Here is a 21,075-nt window from a genome sequence, read left to right on the forward strand (position 1 = left end):
CAGGAGTCCTTCTTAGCCCTTTTTACTGGGTATCCCTAAGACTTTCAGGAAAACTGAGAAAGCCCAAAATTAGCATTCCTGTCATTCTTATATTAAATAGAAAATGTAGGTGCAGAATGGAGTTGTGGGTTTGGGTTTTTTTTAACTAAGATTTGGAATATTCCTTCATTTGCAGGCCCTATATAAAGATGTTTGAAATTTACAAGCCCTGTTTAGACATTCAAGTTAAAAGAATAATCCAAAATTATCAAAGACCTCATCTGGAGTCTGTTGGTTTAATTTTTTTGTCTCCCTCCTGGTTTATGTATATAAATAAAACTTAAACTTTTGTCTTTTGCTTTCAGAGGAGATGTTCTCTTCTGCTGCCTCAACAGTTATTCTGTAATACTGTCCCACACTGTCCTTTATGTGAATTACCTGTTTCAGTGTCTCTGATACTTCTGGTTTAAAGATCCTTATTATTAGCATTAATTTGCAGCTCTGAATTGCTGGGAATGTCTGTTATACGGAGAACTCCTCCTCCCACCCCCAAATGCATTTTTACTTGCCTCCTTTGTATGCATGTATTTCCTTGGTGATGGCATTATCCTCAGTATCCTAAGGTATTACTAACAGCTTACCCTCATCTCTCTTCTACTAGTACATCTTTGATGTTAAGAAGACTGAGGACAAAGTGTTGGTCTCATTACAACAGGAAGATCGCCGCAAATACAAAAAAGAAGGGAAAGGAGACAGCATCCCAATTGGCTTTGAAATATTCAAGGTAGGCAGTCACTTGCACTCCTGGTTCAGAGTTTGTTCAGCAGTCCTGCTTCATCCTGGCAATGAGATCTCTGGCAGATAGAGGCATGATTATAATGGTCTGGCTTTCCTCTCAACATGAGCTTTGTATGTGTACTGCACTCAGTCACCAGAGCTGACATTAGACAGACTATTTGAACTAAATTGGATTTAGTTCAATTCAAACTCTATTTGAACTAAAGGAACATAAGTCATTTTTCTCTATTGCAAAAGAATTTTAAGTGCTTTTCCTACCCCAAGCTTTGAAGAGAAAGACAAAAAAATATTAATGCTTGAAACATAGAGGGTTTTTTACTCCTCCTCAATGGAGTCTCCTGCCTCCACTTCATCAGCAAATGCAGCCAAGTGAATGAGTTTGAAAAGTCTGCTGGTTTTCTTTTGCCACTTAGGAAAAAAAGTGAAGAGTGTTTTCAAAAGCTGGACTAGTGAGTAGGAAATGAGCATATGTGAAAAGGAACCAAAGGGATCACAAACAGTAATTTAATTGCACTCCCAGGGCAAATTGAGTAAAATTAAAACATACGAACTGAAAGGAGGAGGAAAGCAAGAGAAACAGCTATGCATCTGCTTTTTCACTGAGGATCAGGATTATTTTATCATCTGTTGCTATAGCTAGTGGGACTACACTAAGTCTATGGCCCTACCCTAAAAACCAGACAGTTTTTAACAGTCAGAGCTGCTGACGTCTGCATCACACCTATTCATTTGACAATCACCTGTTAACCACATACATTGAAAAGTGTCATTACAGCAAGTAGCATGATTTACCTTGCCTTGTTCATGCCTATATATCTAATTTGGAAAGGCTTGGAAAATAAAATCACACCTTCAGAAAAGTATCAGTGCTTTGTCTTTATTTCTGTTCAATAATTTTTCTGTTTCAGAAGTGTTCTAACCCACCAGGCTCATTATCATGACTAAAGGCCTTTGGAAGACCATGGCCTAAATTATCTGAAGACAAAAGAGAACTACCAGATAAGAATGTAGGGCTGTCTTTGCCCCCAGGAGCTGCTTAAGAAATAGGTTTATATTTTAACTGTGCTGTGGCAAATATCAGTTCCCTGAAGAGCATGTTAATAGCTAAGCACAGCTTCAAGGCTTAGAACAAAACATAAATGGTTATTCTGTGGCTTTTATATTCAGGAAAGGGCAATGAAAATATAGCTGTGTGCATCTGGATTGAGAGCCAGCTACCTAAGAGTGGAATGCTGTCTCTACATGCTAGAGAAAGGAGGCAGATGAATTGGCCTCATCTAAGACGGCAGCGTAGCTCAGCGGGTGGAGTCCTTGGAGTATGCGTGCATCTCTGAAAGTATTAAAAACTCTGCAGTAGCATTATGTCTCTGTTAGCGGATGCATGTCTTTGCCAGTCCCAAACTTTCACCACCACTTAGGTGTGTACGTGTATATACTGATGCAGTGAAGTGCAGAACAGTGCTGCTTGGAAGCCTGTGTGGGCTAGCACTTGGAGCACTGCATTGCCTGTCAGGACTCTTTCTGCCACAGCTTCAGTGGGTGAAAAAACATTTGCCAAACCATTTGCCTTTATTGCACATTGTCTTTTCTGCCCCTGAAAGGCTGTGTGATGTGCAGGGAAAATCCTGCCTGTTAGCTCTGCTATCCATCCTTGCATTAATCCCTGTACTGCTCTGTGGCTGTAGGTGGAGGATAACAGAAGCTATCGACTACACAAGCTCACTGTGCAGGAGAGAGTGGCCACATCTCTGTACATCAACACGCGCACTGTGTTCTTGAGGAGGATCCTTAAGCAAGGCCGCTACATCCTTATCCCAACTACATATCATCCTGGCATCATTACAAAGTTTATCCTGAGACTCTTCACAGATGTGCCATCAAAACTCAGGTAGGTTGCACTCACAGCTACATGAGATCTTCCCTTGCCCACATTGGCTGCACCTCCTTGGAAATGGTTGCCTGGTTGCCCTCAAATATCCATGACTTACTAGCTCATATCGCTCCAGAACTAGGCCCTTGAGATGGTCAGAGTCACCTCCAAGAATCTCCAGAAGGTTTACTGGCATTTGTGCATGGTCAGGACATTTTTACTTAGGAACCTAGCGGACAATTCAGTTTGGGTCTTTTGACCTTTTAGTTTGGCTTTCGTAGTTGCCTCCAGTTCTAGGTCAGAACACTGAGCACTGGTGCTTGCAGTTATAGTTGATACTGTTAATTTCTTTGACAATCTCCTTTGAAACCAGTGGTTGTCTGCGAGGCCAAAACTAGTGTTTTGTGAAATCAGGCCCGCTGAATTTTTTTCTTGCTTTGATAATATTTTCCATGATTTAAATCTTTTTTTTCTGCCACTTCTGCTGCCATGTGAAGGATGACACACATTTGGTTTGCTTTCCTCTGTTTTTATTTCTGAAGTCTGTCATTTCTGTACCACAAGCTTCCAAAATGGTAGATGAGGAAAGAGTACAAATCTCATGTTCTGAAAATGCCAGATTTCCACAACTATTGATTGTTTGCTTGACATTTGTTGCTTCAATTGATTTTCCTATGATTTTTCAGGGAGCTGAAGGCAGATAAGCCTAAAATGACATGTTGGAGTCTTCTTTGTGGCTATCCACGCAGAGTCACCCAAATCAAAATTCACTCTGCAGAGGGTTTACAGAAGCAAGACAGATCAGGCGGTAAGTGTAAAGGAAGCCTGGAAGAGTGGAAGGGGCTTCTTCAGTCCTCTAATGATGATCTGATTTGATATGTAAGCAGTCAGAAATTACCCAAACAAACTGAAGATGTATGGGATTTTTTTCAGCACATTGTAGAATCTGCTCAAAAGGAGAGATCAGGTGAATAAGATGATGCAAAACAGCAAGAGTTATGTGTCACTTATGCTGGTCCAGATGGGCAGTAGTAGTCAGACCTTCCTGAGAGGCTTTTTGTGGGGATTAGTAAGAAATTCACCTTTCAGGGTTATGTGTTTTCTAAATGGAAAATATCCAGGGAGACAGCTGAATCACACAATCTCATGTAGTGTATTACACTTACCTCAGCAATGTCATTCATGGCCTTCAGAGCACTTTGTTCTTCATTACCACAAGCTTAATACCACTTCAGGGAGGAAATTATGGTTTTCAAACAACCATCTTCAGCTGGGTAAACTAGGACAGGGAAAGGTTAAATGACTTGTACAGGACTGTGTATCTACATGTCAAAGGAAGTGTCCTGAAGGACACTAAAATGTCTTTCTGGCACACAATGTTGACAGTTAATTAGGAGACTTGTCCAGTTGTCATTTACTTCCTCATTTTCTACTCCTACTCTCTGTCTGCCGACCTTAATTTTCCATGACCAGTGCAATAGAAAAAGGTAGACACATCCAGCACTGAGTGGTTGGTAGGGAGAAAGCAAAGGAGCAGAGATACTACGATGAGTGTGGAACTGGAGACTAAAGAGGTTCCTGAAACATCTCTGTTTGCTCCAGATAACTCTTCAGCTCTCTTCACTTTAAGATGTGGAGCTAAGTTGCATTAACTTCTTGTGGTAGAGAAGGCATTAGAGTTAGACCTGTAGTACAGTTCATCTTCAGTCTCACAAAGCAGCTGTAAAATTTCTCCCACCAGCTGGCTACAATTTGATTCCAGTCCCCTTTTCATAGTTATTCCTGGCACGCACTGTGTGGTGACTGAATGTACTTTTCGCTGTGAAAGCCACTTTCTGTTAAGTCTGGTTGTCTCTTCAGGGGACAGGAATGTTGGAGGGAAGAGATATAGAAAATTGATTCAGTTAATTTTTCTTGGTACTTTTCTTGAAAAACTGGAGCCACAAACACCTTCATCAAACAAGCAGTATGGCTCCATGTCCTCAGCAAGGCAGGATGGATGGGTGAGACTGAAGGGGCTGTATGTGACAAGAATAGTAGAGCAGTGCATTGAAAACAGGCAGCATGTTCTTGTTCTTGCCCCGTGAAGGACATTTTCATTTTTAAGGGTGGGTTTTGGGGGTTTTTTTTTTGCTTTTAAAATTCCTTAAACACTTTTCTCTAACATTCCCTGCCATAAAGCAATAAAAGCCAATTCTCCACCCTTAGCATTTCACAATCCTTAGCACAATTACAGTCTTGACAAGATCATTAAAACCCATTGCCTGCAGCTGCCAAAGACCAGGCTTGAGCTCAGAGAGCATTGTGGGATTTGATGCATTGTGACACAGACCCTCAGGAATATACAAATAGGACTTACAACCAATGTGTAATAAGTATTCTAACTCCAGCATAGCCCAAATACCTTTAGGACCCTGTACTACCACATATGGTCAGGTTGAGTTGAAGCAACTTCTTTCACTTTGATTTCAGCATCCAGTGTTGGGCTGATGATTACCTTGACAAAACTGAAAAGGTAACCTATTGTGGGAAGAACTGTCTGTAGGAAATGGACTCATGGATTTCCTGTTTAAACCTAAGCAAAACTTCTGCTTGATTACTTTATCTGCTGAAATAATGCATAATTGGGTCAAGTGATACTATTTGTGAATTAGTAACTGAATTCATCAAGTGGCTGAAAAAAAATCAGTATCCATCATTGTCAATTTTTTTCTGAAGTGTTCCCATTTCCCTGTGTGAAACAACATGCCATTTTTAAATTCATCAAAAACATAAGGGGATTTGAACACAAAACCTAAATGAATCTTATCATTTGACCTTGAATAAGATTTCACCAAAAAAGTTTAAATATTTTCCTTTTGTATCAACACAAAGTTTTCAGTAAAAGCTTTTGTCTCTTTTCAGCCTGTAGTTCCAAATCTCATCCATTCAGGGGGCACTGAAGGAGAGCTGAGTTACTTCACTTCAGTAGCTTCCCCATTATCTTGAATTCTGCTGTGAAATCTGCATTTGAATCTTCCTTTATTAGCCTTTTTTCCTAAAAGTATCTCCAGCTCACAGAGTATGTTCATAGATCGTCTTGCAGAATGCCATATCTTGTATCAGCTTCAGACAAATGAAGTAGGGAGAGTCTGTAAATAAAAAAAAAAAACATGAAGCCAAATGTGCACTGCTGATGTTTGTGCTACAAAATAAAATCAAGCTGTGCAATGACCAGGATAACACCCATAACTGGCACTCTGCTTTCTATGGGCACCTTGCTGGGAAATTTGGCAAAGCTCCCGATTGATACTAGGGTCCATTTTTGGTAACATAAAAAAGCTGGGTATGGCACATGTTTCTCACATTTGGAGGGGGTTTTGGTAGATTAAAAAAGTGGATATAGAAATTCCTTGAAGCACACTGTCTGGCTGGATTGTAAATTTACACTAGAAAGTAACGTGTCTAGGGACATTAAATATCTCATATTCTAAGATTGCTTCCTAATACTCCTGCAAAAGAATGCAACTCCTTGTCATCTCTCATCTCTTCTCTGGCTTCTCTGGATCCACGTCTGGACACTCTCCCATGCTTATCTCAAGGAGAAATAGCAGCCAGGCATTTGAAAAAGACCAGCTTTCTCAGAAGTGAGTTTAGACCTCAAAGCCACATGGGCAGTTACCAAAATACCAGCCTTACCTGCTGTTCCTGGAACATTTCCTGATGTGAACTAGATTTAAAAGCCAACAGCAGCCTCCTGTCTAATCAATACTGCGAGATGAGGGAAGAGGCCACACAGCAATTGCCATTGGGAGTGAGAAGTAGAGGTTTCCTTTCAGGTTAGGCACAGTCAATATGTTTATTCAAGTAGAAAATAGGTAGATTAAGTGGTTGTGCTTGCCTGCTGCTAAGAGGAACTCACACAAAGGTTACTCGTTTTCTGGTGCAAAGGTTGTTGGTAACTTGTTTCCATGTGAGCTGCTGTGTCTGATTAGCCCCACTGCATTTCACAAGGGTTTACTGACTTGCCCGTCACCTTCTGATCTACAGCATCTCAGCTCTCAAGCTGCTTCTGTTCTGATGCTCACTGTCTGTCATCTGTCAGCTGTATTCCGCCTTGTCCAACACCTGCCCGGTTTGTGACTATCATCCCTTCGCATAGAGAGAAGACAAAACTTGATGATGAAGGAGGAGGTTATGATTCATTCTGAAGCTTCTGAGAACTGAGACATGGCATTACATCTCTGTGACAAACTGTCCTGAAAACGTCAGGATGTCTCTATACTCTGACACTGGGGTATGCGGTTGCAGAAAGTAAAAGCAGCCTGAACAGAGATACTTTTTTTGGATATAACTAGGATAGAGGGATTTTAGACTTGAATGCACTGATCTTCATATAAGCCCATCACTGTCATCTGAGAGTTGTGCTTAGCACAAATTTCTGAGCAACTACTTAAACAAAACTGGAAGAGAATGAAGATTGCGTAGCGAGTGCACACCCGGCCTAGTTCACGAGCTGCTTGTCATCAGAACCCTGCTCCTTGCCAGAGGAAGGTTGTTTAATCTCTACTTTAAATGTTTATTGGAAAGCTCCTCCTTGCTGCTGTCTTTGATCCATTGTCCTGTCTGGAAAAAATAATGGATGGTTTGCTGTTGTCAATAGTGGATGAATCTAGCGGCCCAGACTCAATTCTGAATGCATATAGGCTGCTTCTTTTGGAAGTACCTCTCTCCGAGTTAGCTTGTTCTGAAGTTGATCCAACTATCTATGAGCCAAGCACAGTGGCAGGTTTGCAAAAAGATGAAGCAACACTGTGAGCTTGGAGATTTTCCGTCTCTCATTCCCAAGTCTGCTTTAAAAATTGTTCTCGCTACTGTCTGTCACACTCTTTTCCCAAGAGCTTATCTTTGAGAAAAAAATAATCTTTTGTATTTTTAAGTTTTCCACTGAAATTTCATGTTGAATTTGCATGTTTAATTGCCTTTCATCACTTCTTTTCTAAACTACGTATTGTGATCCCTGGTATGTGACATACGTGGTAAGTAGAGTATCTGGTACCTATAATGGCAGTTGCCCTGGGAGCAGTCTGAGAAACAGAAGGAAGGAGAAGGCAAAAAGCAGCTGGTGAATGTCCAGTCAAAGCACGAGAAGGGAAGCAGAGAGAAAAAGGAGTAGAGATGGGGGGAAGATTTACTGATGCCAGTGGAAAGACTCTCTTTTGTTATCTGTATTACAGGAGAAGCTAAGAGGTATCACATGAGCAAAGAATCAACTGTGAAAGGCAAAACAACCTGTTGTAATTCCCAAGGCAGTGCTTGTGTCTCAGCACTGTGTCTGCTCTGTTTGGCCCATGCCTTCTTCCAGTGACTGAGTTTGTCATAGCTCTCCATATTACCACTAAGAGTGGTCTAGCTGGAGAAGAGAGGGAATGTCTCTGAGAACTTTTTCTCAAGAACATTTTCTAGAAAGTCTTTTGTTTTGGTACAGTGCTGAAGGGCGTGGATGTTAGATCCTCAGTCCAATTCTCCAAAAAAAAAAAAAAAAAGTTAGCCTTAGACTATTGTGCATAGATTTCTTTAAGCCTTAGAGATGTCATTACTGTTCAAGTGTTTCTGGCTTTTACAATTTCAACTTTTTCCTTTGTGCTGTTCTTTCATACAGCTTCCCAGTACAACAGCATGGCCATAGGACTGAGAAGAAACAGCTGTTTATACATAGTATGGTGTTCAAAGCATAGCTTGAGTCATGTGTGTGCCTGAGAACTGAACCCAGTCCTTCCACTGCCAGAGCAGTTGCCAGAGTAGCAGCTCCAGTTATTTTCATTCCCAGCTCATGATGAATACTAGGATGTTGCTCCTCCACATTAGTAGCCATTTCTGCATTGCCTTTGTACTGTAAATAAACCAGGCCCAGAGCTGCAAAGTACTGGGCCAACTGTAGGTGAGAACATCCCTTGTCTCATCCAGCATGTGCAGCTCTCCCATTTCTTTCTTTTGTTCTGGAATTGGAGCCAGTCCTCCTAATATAACTGACCATTCAGCAATGTCATCATGAGGTCATGCTGTGCAGGTACCTTTCACGTTCCTCTTCTACCTCCCTCTCTTTTTCTAGCTCTTTCTGAGAATGTGAATCTGTTTCCAATGTTAGCTTTCCCTTTCCTTTCACTTAGCAAGTCCCTTCATTAACATCTCCCTCATCCACCAGATACGCCTGTTACCTCTTTAAGCTCTGTGTCCTTTCACCACCTCTTCTTATGCCCTCTCTCTTAATTACTGTTAATGATCAGATGTTGCTTTGCTTTGTGGCCAAAGTAGTTGACACCATTTCATGCAAGACCCCATTTTATTCAGATCCATTTTCCAAATCTCTTTGCAAATGCAGGAGCTTTTCCATCACTGATTATACAGCATGGTATGGCCCCGTGCCCCAGAGCTGAACCACACATTCTGTGACACAGAAAGTAATTGCCTATCAGAAAAGCCAATACATTGCTACCTGCTATAGAAAGTGTGAGATGTTGTCAGGGTAACGGGCCTATTGCATGTCTGGCCAGGTGTAATCATAGTGCAGCATATGGAAAAATCTGTTTCTTTCTCATAAGTGGAAGTAGCTCCTTCTGTTTTGGATGTAGCTGTTACGTGGTTTGTTTGCGTGAGATGTTGGTATCCATTCCTGCAAATGAGTGATGTGTTTGAGGAGAATCATCCTGGGTATGAATTGTTAAAAAACGAAAGCTGCCTTAAAATTATGCTGCCTTATGGCTGTCATTCCAGTGGTGGCATTTTGAAGTAGGTGGTGATGAAATGTGTGTAAGAAATGATCACGAGTCTGACATACACTTACGCACATTCAGTGGGTATATTTAAAATCCATATCTAAAAAGTAGCAAGGTGTGGAAAAACAGATATACTGTCATTAACAATAGGAATGGACAGAAATAGTTGTGTTGAAATACAAAAAAAATGGTAGTGCCTGTGTTTAATTAAAAGTTAATTTTAAAGTGGAATGCTCCATTCTATTTGAGGATAAAGACAGGTGTTTCCAAATTGGTTCTTGCTCCCTATTGGAATGGAAAGAAAATATCAACATTTATAACAAAGTAAAAATGTTCAGTGTAAAAACAACAAAGCATTTCTAGAATGTTGAATAATCTCAGTGGGTTACGTATGATTAAATTGTAATTTAAAACGTTAACTAGGACCTATAATAGAAACAAACATGTGATAACATAAACTTTAAAATTACATTGATCCAAATGATAGAACCGAAGACGTCTCAGGTTCCTGGGAATGAAATGAGAAACTGGGGAGGATTTGCTTTGACAGTTTCCCACAGAAAACTTTGTCGAAACCAGTGCACTCCTACAGAATGTTTTTGCATTTTGACAATATTTTACTTTCTGGAACAGAAACTGCTGCTTGAAAACTACCTCCTAACACTAATAACCATATCAAAATACAGTAGACAGCACTTTCAAGCCAGGCGGTCTAAAGGTGGGCACTGAGATGTGCATTCAGTCATCTAAAAGCAGTTCTGTGCAATTCCTGTCCTTGCCCTCTATAGAAATTGTGGACAACGAACAGTTTTTACCTTCCACATTGGCCCAGGCACCCAGAACTACATATCAGATTGCATATGCACATATGCATTTTGGCTCTCATGTCTACAGCAGTGTCGGGGAGCTTAAAGTGTCACTTTGAAGACTTTCTGTTAGATGAGCCAGGAGGATGCAGAGCAAGGGAATGTGGAAAGATCGCAATCCCAGTCTAGGACTGAGCTGGTTTCACAGCAGATCGTGCTTGGTTTCCAGCTCTCAGCATCCAGTTGTTAGAAGAATGAGGTACTTCACCTCTGCTGGTGATGGGCAGCTAGCGGTGGATGTGATGTGCCCTGGTGCCCTGTTCCTATGCTCAGTAGCACTGGCGCTGCCAGGCACAGGAGGGGATTGCTTCTGCTGGGTTTCTGGGCAGGTCTCAGCTGCTGTTCTGTGTCCTAAGAGTTGTGCTGCTGATTGTGTTTTAGGAGCAGATCCCTATGTGCTTATCAAGTGTGAGAACCAAAACATGCGCTCCCCTGTGCAACACGATACGACCAGTGCCATCTTCGACACACAAGTGATTTTCTACAGAAAGAACATCGACAGTCCTATCATTGTCCAGGTGAGATAAGCCATGCAGGGTGGGCTGCTAAGGGCAGGTAGGGGAGCACAACAGCATCACTGCGCTTGACGGGTGCTAACTCTTCATTCGTATGACTGATACCCAGGACAGAAGTATGAGAACCTCTGCTCCCCTTACTGGGCTATGCCTGGATCTATTCAGCTGCTCTACTGATTCTCTAGTCTAGGTCTTTTCCATAAAACAGCAACTGATGACACTTAGGGATCAGAAGGCATATTTCATTCCAAGGCTTTGAAGGAATTTACAGAATTACCTTTTGCCTCATTTGGTACCTGACAAACCAGAGACAAAGAAAAGCTAAGTGTTGTCCAGTGTCAGTGTTTGAAATAAAACCAAAGCTAAGGCTACTGTTAAGAAGCTTTTTACCTTGAATTCTAGTCCTGTGCCAACTAGACCACACTCTTTACCTCCGCACTAGCTGGAGAAACAGAGCTTGATATTTAGATGAGGCAGTCCAGGAAAACTTTGGGAGAGTGGAACAGCATTTCAGTTTGATACACACAGTTGTTTAGTATTAGACAAATACTAAGGACTATGTCTTCTTCATCAGCGTAGGGAGATCTTACAGCGAATCTGTGAATCAATTCACTGTGGCACATAAGTGCCAGAAATTGAAATAGCTTTATAGCACTGTGTTGCAAGAAGAGCTACATTTCTGATTTTCCACTGCCTAATGCAGTACTGGTGTGTAGTACTCCTGTGCCACAGTAATCCTCTGAACTAATAGGTATATTCTATAAATATTATAAATAGAAGGAGTATGAGAGCAGTGTTATCCCCCAAACCACAGACTGTAGTTATCGACTAGAGGGAACTGATACAACAGCTGATGGAATGTGGTCTGTGTTCTTGGCATGTGCAGGATTGCCTAATCCTTAGTAAAGATTTGATTTACGCACGGGACCTCACCCCATCTCTCTACGGTATGCAGCTCGAACACTTTGACTTTTCCAGGATAACTGAAAGTTAGATAGTAATGAACTTCACAGACCAAACAAAGACTGGCACGTGAGACTAGCAGCAAAACCCACTATTAACACCATTTCAGTTGCTGCTTGCTATATGCCCAGCCCTGTCCTGAGTAATGACAAAGGACACGACCAAGGACTCCAAAACCGCTGCTGTCCCATGCTCTAGCAGTGTGGACCTGGCTCTAACACAGAGGAAGAGCACTGAAGACACCGCAAAGGTGAGCACCAGCAGGCAGAGTGGCACAGACAGGCTGACTGCATGTAGGTTTTTACTGCTGATGAGCTCAAACAGGTAATGTTTATTCCTCTTCTAGGCAGGCTGTGACCTAGAAAGCAAAAAGCTGCATTTAGCTCCTTATTTGCATAGTGTATGTAAATGAGCATGCAAATCCAGAATCTCCCACATGCTCTCTAGACAATTAGCTAAATTTAGATGTACGCCCCCTCCTCACTGCTTTTTCAAGGGGTTAATGGGGGTGACCCTGCTCCAGCACAACCCTTTCAGGTAGACTGTGAGAGAAGCACTACTTCAGCTGGGCTTATTTCAGTTCCCTTGTCTCTAGGTCTGGAACAGCAACATCTTGTGTGACCAATTCCTCGGACAGGCGGTGCTGGCAGCTTCACCCAGTGACCCCAGAGAACAGCAGACTCTGCGGCTCCGAGGGAGAGGCGGCCGAGAAGCAGCCGAGGTGCCAGGTCACATCACCGTCAAGGTTTTTTCCAGCGATGACCTCGTGGAGCTATGAATACCAAAGCCCCGCAGAGCCAGACAGAGCTGTCACCTCGCAGCAGGGGGGCTTGTCTGTGCTTTCTGTGTGAACGACTCGGGAGCAAAGGTTGCACATAATCATAATCGCTTTAAAAAGAAAAACCCCTCTAACTCTCCACATTATCATGGATAATGGGGAGAGAGGCTTTTAAAGAGGGAAAAATACATATTTATACATATATATGTTCATGATACAGCAAATACAGTAGAAGAGGGGCCAAACTAAACATTAGCAGATAAGCTCATTAAGATGTGACCGTCTTCCCCAGCAGCATCTTTCAGGAGCTCTTGGCACATAAGCTGGAAGCACATGTGACTGTTCTCACAGGTTCTCAGCACATCATCATCTGTTCTCAGCAGTGGCACTGGATGCAGGCAGGAATGGCTGCATCTCCATGGTCACGTACCAGCAGGTCGGTGGGGTGGCAAGCACAAGGTGGAGTCGCGTGGCTCAGTCCTTGTTCACTGCCACGCTGTATTTGGGAGGGGGATTTTTTTTAAGCTTTGATTGGAATTTTTTCCCCATATAGGTTTATAAAATTCTTGATGAATTTCATTATTATTGCTACAGAGCAGATGTTTCTGTTCCTTGGCAAAAATGTCATTACTTAGGGAGTTCAGTCATAGGTCATAGCCTTAAGACCAGGCATGCCAGGGCAACTTTAAAATAGAAGGTCAGGTCTTGCAGTGCCTATTTGAACACCACAGCAAATAAGAGCTTTGCCCGCATAAAGGCTCTCAGACTGACTTACTTATTCTTCTATTCTCCACCTCAAGCTGATGACTCACAAATTAATATTTCTGGCCAAGAGAAGGGCACCTCACAATTTAGCTGTGGTTTTGCCCAGCAGACAAATTAAGTAATGGGAGCCTCCTTGCTAAGGAGGCTTTGTTTAATCCACATGATGCTAAAAATGGAATAACACTCTTTTTGCTTCATTAGATGTGATGGGTAGCACCATGAAAGAGGACAAAATTAGCTCATGACAAGGATGGGTCTGTAAAACAAAGATGCTATGCCCTCGCAGGTATCAGGTTTCACTCTTGAAATTTTGCATTGGTTTATTGCTGACAGAGCTGATGTTTCTGATGAAGTTTAACTTGAGTATAATGGAGGACAGGTATTGTTTCACGTTTCCTTCAAAGCAGGGTTCTGGTACAAACTTTCTTTTAACTTTTGCATATAGCCTGATGGCAGGGTTTCCTCACAGCAGACATTTCTGTGTTGTCCAGCTGTGCAGTGATTCTGGCGGTGTCAGAGGCTCACTGCGTTAGACCTCTTGGAAATGGATTTTATATGGTTGCAAATTCTGGTCTTGAAGGTGAATCTAAAGGATGACTATTCTGCCTTTTGTACAGCCAGGAAATTTGGATTTCTGTGTATCTCATAACCACTTCAGCCATTTTGTGCAATTTTTGTAATTTAGAAAATGGCCCTCAGTAGAGTTAATGTTTTCACAAAAGGTTTTGAAGTCTCCTCAGGACTCCAAAAGGATCATTGCTGTGGTAGAAAATGCTTTCTCTGACATGTTGGGGATGGAACGTAAAGCTATGAATGATATTATACTGCCATCAGCTTAGTTGCATGTACCAAGTACCTAAATCCAGCTCTCTTTTTAAATAGCTTGGGCTCAAGCCATTTTGCACGCAGAGCATTTGTCAGATGTGAACTACATGCGGTTGACAGCCCCACAGGCAAGTGCAATTCTTCTCTGTAAACTCATAGCTTCAGAGTTGCTTACTCTCAGATATGTTTGTAAAACACAATTTTTTTTAAAAAGCATGAACTTTCTCATGCAGACCAGAGGTCAGGCAAGCCACACAGGGAACTGCAGCTCAGTCTGGGCTGTCCTAGCCCTGCACTGAGACCTGTTTGCTTTGCTTTTCCTCGCACAGTATTTTATGCCGTGGTAGCTGCTTCTCAGCAGCGTGGCAGGAGGGGTGATTGCAGCCCATTGGCACATTTTCACCATATGGGTGGAGAGCACCGTGCTGGTGTTCCAGCATGGTTAAAGCCGCGCATTGCAATTTGTAGGGCAGCAAGGCCATGCAGGAGAGCACACCGAGGCAGAGCAGAACAGGTCATGTCGTATAACCCCCCTTTCAGATAGCCTTTTCTCCAGGGGCTGTTCCATATGAGATGGGTGCAGTAAGGAGGGGCTGGCTTGGCCAGCTGATTGATTTGAGTCAGTGTTTAGCCTGAAGAAGGTTCCTCTCAGAGAAGGCACCCAGCACGGTCGAGCTGCTTTCCCTTCTGCAAACTGAGGCAGCTGGCAGGAGACCGGAGGCTTATGCCTCCCTGCCCCAGTATTTGCCTGATCCGAGAGCTCGCCTGAGCTCATCGAGAGCAAAGCCATCTCGTCTCCTAGCTGGAGCACAGTGTCCCTTGGCTGTTTCCCTTAAGCCCTACAGCCCTGGCCTCCAGCTCCCAGCACTGCCGTCCCGCTTCAGCATCTGTGTAAGGGTCATCCCCAGCGTCAGCGGGGCAGAGGGAATTTGACCAGCAATTCTTTGTCGTGTACAGCCTGACAAGGAGGGAAGTCAGGGTGGAATGAGTAAAGGTGATGATTTTTAGGCCTTGACAATTATGTCAGCTCAAGACATTCCCACAGTTTGTCCCTGTGGTGTGGGGACAGGGGGCCCTCGAACACCAGTGCTGGCCAGCCTGGAAATGGAGCTCTCTTGCTCTCTCAGCATTGTCCTGAGGGTGTTGCAGTCCAGTGCTGGTAGCTGTGGGAGGTTCAGGCATGCTGACACCAAGCAGAATGTCTGTATCTCTGCATTTATTAATGTTTGGAAGTAGTTGGAGCAGGCAGGATTTACCCATCAGGAGGAGTTGATCCAACCTGGGAACACGATGGACTGTGCTGACTTACAGAGGCTTCTGGCTTTTCCTCCCACCGAGACATGTGGAAGGTGGGAGCGATGCCAGGTAAAGCCAAGGCAAGAGCAGGTTGAAAGGGGCTTGCAGTGCTGCCTGCTCCCTGCAAGAGAGCCCAGGCTGGGCAGGAGGCAGTGCCCACTGCTCTGTGGGCTCTTTCTCCTGTTGTACATCTTGCCGTGCACTGAAAGCAAAGCCATCTCCATGGGTTTTTGGCTTACAGGGGAGGTAGATGTGATATGTTTGAGATAAGAGAATTGCCTTTTCAGACCGACACAGGAATTTAAGATCAAATGTTACCAGAGCAGGGCAGTATTTTTTAACAATTAATGATAACTTGTGGGAAAACAAAGGGTTTTTCTGGGGGGATACTGCATTTATGTACGCACTTGGGCCACCTTCAGCAGAGAGTTTTGGCCTCCCAAAATTAAAACAGAGGGAAATAGATGGAAAATGTTTCATTTCAACCTTTCTTACTTTTCAATATGAAGTGACCTAAATAAAAGGTTAACAAAAATAAATAAATGTGTTCAGTAATTTCTGAAATGAAACGTTTGCTTTCAGCTAAAAGAAATGGTTCTGGAATGACCTCAAATTATGTTTTTCAGCTTGCTCATAAAGAAAAATGTGTATCTATCATCACAGCTGTTCACTGAACAGTTCTCCCCCCCCGCCTCCCTTTTACTTCACAACTGCTCCCTACTTTCCCCCAATGTGTTCCCAGCTCATCGCAGTCTCCATCATACTGTAGCCTTCCTTGCTGTCCCTCACCCTGAGGAAGACCAAGCCCCAGGTCTGGGGACTCGTCCTGTCCCTGGCTGCACAACAGCAGTGTCTCAGGAGTCCCGTTAGATTTTATGGTGTAATTCAGACCCGCTCTTCACCCCTCGGCCCCAGGCAGAGTGCTATTTATTCGAGTGAAGCCCAGATTTTTGTCTGTCCTCACTGCTGCGTTCCATTCCCTTTCCCTCCTCCCTCCACCAGGATGAGCTCTTGTGAATCCCCCTGACTTCTCCCCCCATTAGGCTTAGACTGACTCTTATTTGTCTCCTCTGGCACACCAGACCAGTCACCTCCGTGGGGAATAACGGTCTGACTTCTTGCTGAGCACAGCACACAGCAGTGCTGTCGGGGCTATAAGAAGAGCTCCACCGCGCCCATGTTTTTGCTGTTTGTCTCAACTAAATCCTCACTGTTTGGAATTCTCACTCTAGGATGGCTGCAGGGTGGATCGACAGCCTGACTCCTGCAGCATCCTGCAGAGGATGGTCCCAGATGGTAACGGTGAGCAGCCAGAGCTGTAGCTTCCAGCCAGCATTTGTGAGTATTGTGTTATATCGTCTCCTGCAACTTCTGGGGGAAAACAACTGGCTCTGGTCGGTACTGCTAGGTCAGTGCCGCTCGTATCGGCTGTGAGTTATGAAGGCTGAAGGTCTCTTCTACTCCAAAGGCGTCAGCACTAAGCCTGGCAGGTGCTGTGCTAGGAGCCGCGGCACCGACCTTTGCGTTCCTCCTCCTGCCTGTCGCGGGACCGCCACGCTCGCCAGGGCTCGGACGCGGGAAACGCCGTGCTGGGGAAAAGGCCCAGCGGCCGCCTCGGGCCTTCACCTGGCGCGAGCCGCTCCCACGGGAGCGCGACCGCCGTGGACGAGCGGGGGCCGGACCCCTTCTCCCCTTCTCCCCGTGACGGGAGGCGTTCGGTGCCCGCGCGCTCTCGGCGGGCGGCCGTGCCCCCCGACCGGCGCGCGAGGCCTCGGTGGGAGCGCGCCGAACCCGAGCCTCGTGCCCGCGACAGGCCCCTGCGAAGCGAACCCTGCGCCGCTCGTTAACCGCCGCCCCTTCGCGCCTTCCAGCGCCGGGCTACGAACGGCGGCCTCGCCTCGCCTCACGCTGGCTCCGCCGACGGCCGCAGCCCGCCGAGCTGAGGGGCCGACGGGCGGGACCGCTGCCGTGAGCGCCCGCCGCCGCTAGGGGGCGCCCGCGCCCCGCCGCCGGAGCAAGGCCGCCGCCGGCTCTGGCGGGAGGTGAGGCGGCCGCCATTTTCCCCGGTTGGGTCCAGCGGGGCGGCGCGGCGGGAAGGGGCGGCGGGCGGTGTGGAGGCTGCGAGGGGGTCCGTGGTACGGACGTGGCGGGAGAGGGGCTGTGCCGTTGTAGGGGGGCTCGGGGGAGAGGGGAGGCCTCCCTGCAACGGCGTGACGCTCTTCTCCTCCCCCCCCGTCCGTGTATTCTCTATGTGTGTGCATGAAACAGACACGCAGAGATCTGCCTTCAGTGATCTCTGACTTTTCTCCTGCGACATTTCCACGTATATAAATACATATAGCATAGATAGAGTGCGATAGGTTTATAGAAGGGTCTCTGTGTCTGTAAAATGCATAAAACTAGGCGGTATACAGATGGCTAGAGAGAGGGAACAGTATTTAAGGGTCTGTGTGTGTGCACGCATACATACACGTGTGTATCTATTCCATAATACATAGAATCATAGAATACCAGGTTGGAAGGGACCTCAAGGTTCACCTCGTCCAACCTTTCTTGGCAAAAAGCACGGTCTAGACAAGATGGCCCAGCACCGTCTCCAGCCGAATCTTATAGGTGTCCCATGTTGGGGAATCCACTTCCCTGGGGAGATTATTCCAGTGGCTGATTGTTCTCATTGTGAAAAATGGTCCTCTGGTGTCCAGTCGGAATCTCCCCAGGAATAACTTCCACCCATTACCCCTCGCCTGTTCCATGTGACTCCTTGTAAGGGGGAAGTCTCCATCTTCTTTGTAGCCCCCCTTAAAATACCGGAACATGGTGATAAGGTCTCCCCTCAGCCTTCCTTCCTCAAGGCTGAACAAACCCAGTTCTCTCCGCCTTTCCTCATACAGCAAGATTCCCAGTCCTTTGATCATCTTTGTGGCCCTTCTCTGGACCCTCTCCAGCCTGTCCACATCTTTTTTTGTATAGCAGGGACCAAAACTGAACATAGTATTCCAGGTGTGGCCTGACAAGTGCTGAGTAGAGTAGGATAATGACTTCTTTATCCCTGCTGGCGATGACCTTGTTGATGCAACCCTGCATCCTGTTGACTTCCTTTGCCGCAGCAGCAGCACACTGTTCACTCACGTGGAGCTTGTTGTCCACCAGGACCCCCAGGTCTCTTTCCACAGAGCTGCTCCCCAGCTGGGTAGATCTCAGCCTGTGCTGCACTCCTGGATTATGTTTTCCCAGGTGCAAGACCTTACACTTGTCCTTGTTGAACTTCATAAGGTTCTTGTTAGCCCACTCTTCCAGCCTATCCAGGTCTTCCTGCAGGGTGGCTCTCCCTGCCAAAGTGTCCACATCCCCACTCAGTTTGGTATAATTGGCAAACTTCATCAGGGTACGCTTGATCCCATCATCCAGATTACCTAGGAGGGTATTAAACAGCACTGGGCCCAATATCGATCCCTGGGGGACCCCACTTGTGACAGGGTGCCAGTTTGAAAAGGGGTTATTTACCACCACCCTCTGGGTGCAGCCTGGCAGCCAGTTCCCCACCCACCGCACAGATCACTCGTCTAGACCGTAACACATCAGTTTCTCTAGGAGAAGGCTGTGGGAAACTACCGAAAGCCTTGGAGAAATCCAGGTAGACAACGTCCACTTCAACCAAGCAGGTTACTTTGTTGTAGAAGGCGATCAGGTTTGTCAAGCACGATCTGCCCTTGGTGAATCCATGCTGGCTTTTCCCAGTCACGTGCTTTGTTTGACTTGTGATAGCCCCCAGGAGGATTCGTTCCGTAACTGTCCCAGGGACTGAAGTTAAGACTGATGGCCCTGTAATTTTCTGGATTCTCCTTTAAGACCTTCTTGTGTAGGGGGGGTGAAATCAGCCTTCTTCCAGTCTTCTGGGACATCCCCCTGGCTCCACAACTTCTCAAGGATTATGGAGAGCGGCCTCACAATGATGTCAGCCAGCTCTTTTAACAGCCTCGGGTGGATAATGTCAGGGCGACAATATAGCTGACGTGTATGTTATACAGCTATATAAGGGTCTTGTTATATAAGGGTCTATCTCTTGTATATGTTTTTGTATATACATACATATAACATGCACGGTTAGTGAGAGATAAAGTATTATACAGTTCATAGTTGCTTGCATACTCCTTCCTATAGATAAAAAATATATAACATGTATGTACACACACAGAGCTATGTCTACATATATATATATATAAAAAAATATATGGATGGATAGATATTGTTTTGTAAGGGTCTTTGCATATATACATAGAATACAGAGTTATGTATTCGTATGAGAGGGCTGTCTATCTGTATATATCTATCTATATATAAATAGTTTCATATGCATATCTAAACCTATCTATGTATGTATAAAATAGAGTTACAGTTACAGAAGGGTGTTTCTCCCCCTCCCCCCCCATACATAGGTGGTGAGTATATCTAAAAATACTTCTAGATATTAAAATATTTATATTTTTAATATATATATTTTTTGTATTTTTTCTGTGTATGGCTAGAGAGAATTATATGAAGGGTTCTGTGTGCATGTGTGTGTGTGCAGGCACATGCATACACACATGTATAAAATATACGTAGTATATAATTTATAGATGCCATACATTATACTATACACAATGTAATGTAACATATATATAGTGTGTATCATTTATAGAAGGGCCTCTGTGTGTGTATATATATAAAAATATACACTATATATTATATAGATGGCTAAGAAGGGAGCATTATATAAGGGGCTATGGCTTGAGTTATATGGGGTGCATGTGCACACACACATACATCAAATATATAAACTATGAAATCAGTAATATATGTAGCTGGGAGAGTGTGTGTATGTTAGCTAGTTATACGTCTCTGTCTTTAGTGGGCATGTGTGTTCATATACACATGATAATGTGTATGGCTAGTGAGAGATCGAGTGTTCCATGGTTATAAGGGTCTTTCTCTCTCATTCAACCCCCCCCCCCCCCATATAATATGTACACACATAGATAGAGACCTGTCTATAACTATAGAGTACTTTCACTCTGGCTACCTGCTTATGTTAAGAAAGTGTGTGCTTATGCATGTGTGCTTACACACACTACACCCCCCCCTTGCTTGATGGCTATTTACAGCATAGATGTATACATGTATGTCTATAGCACTATAACACACTCACTATCTATAAATATAATAATTATGTAGTATATTGTGTGTATATGTACTTTATACATTTGCATACACCTTCCATATAATGCTCCCTCACTCTTTAGCAATCTCTATATGCTATATACATGTTTTATAACTGTATTTTTATATGTACAATATGTAGTGTGTTATGTAGTTATATAGATGGCTTTTTGTATATACATATAATATGTAAAAATATGTTGATGGAGAGAGAATTATATAGATATATAAGGGTCTCTGTATATATAGATATTCTTTATATAAAAATATACTACATATACACAGAGAGCACAGAGAGTTATAACTATATAACACAGTCTGTCTATATACTATATTGTATATTTCATTAATCTGTAGGTAGGTGCATATATTAATAGATCTATGTATAGCTATAAATATGTGTATATATGTGTATAGAAAGACATAGCTATATTATACATATGAAATTATGGTATATACTATATTG

General features: G+C 44.0%; 1 protein-coding gene across 5 annotated transcripts in view; it reads left to right on the top strand.

The window, feature by feature from the left end:
• The window catches only part of CAPN6 (calpain 6), a 67,471-nt gene extending 51,518 nt beyond the window's left edge, over positions 1-15,953 (top strand). For all 5 annotated transcript variants that reach the window (XM_075053891.1, XM_075053890.1, XM_075053889.1 and 2 more), the window contains 5 exons: positions 641-763; positions 2,463-2,665; positions 3,334-3,455; positions 10,650-10,786; positions 12,342-15,953. In XM_075053891.1, the coding sequence (XP_074909992.1) occupies positions 641-763; positions 2,463-2,665; positions 3,334-3,455; positions 10,650-10,786; positions 12,342-12,524 (768 nt within the window). In that variant the 3' untranslated portion in view covers positions 12,525-15,953. The remainder of the gene's footprint in view (positions 1-640; positions 764-2,462; positions 2,666-3,333; positions 3,456-10,649; positions 10,787-12,341) is intronic.
• The last annotated feature ends 5,122 nt before the right edge of the window (positions 15,954-21,075 follow it).

The sequence above is a fragment of the Buteo buteo genome, chromosome 22 (assembly GCF_964188355.1).
Source record: "Buteo buteo chromosome 22, bButBut1.hap1.1, whole genome shotgun sequence".
NCBI classification, from domain to species: domain Eukaryota; kingdom Metazoa; phylum Chordata; class Aves; order Accipitriformes; family Accipitridae; genus Buteo; species Buteo buteo.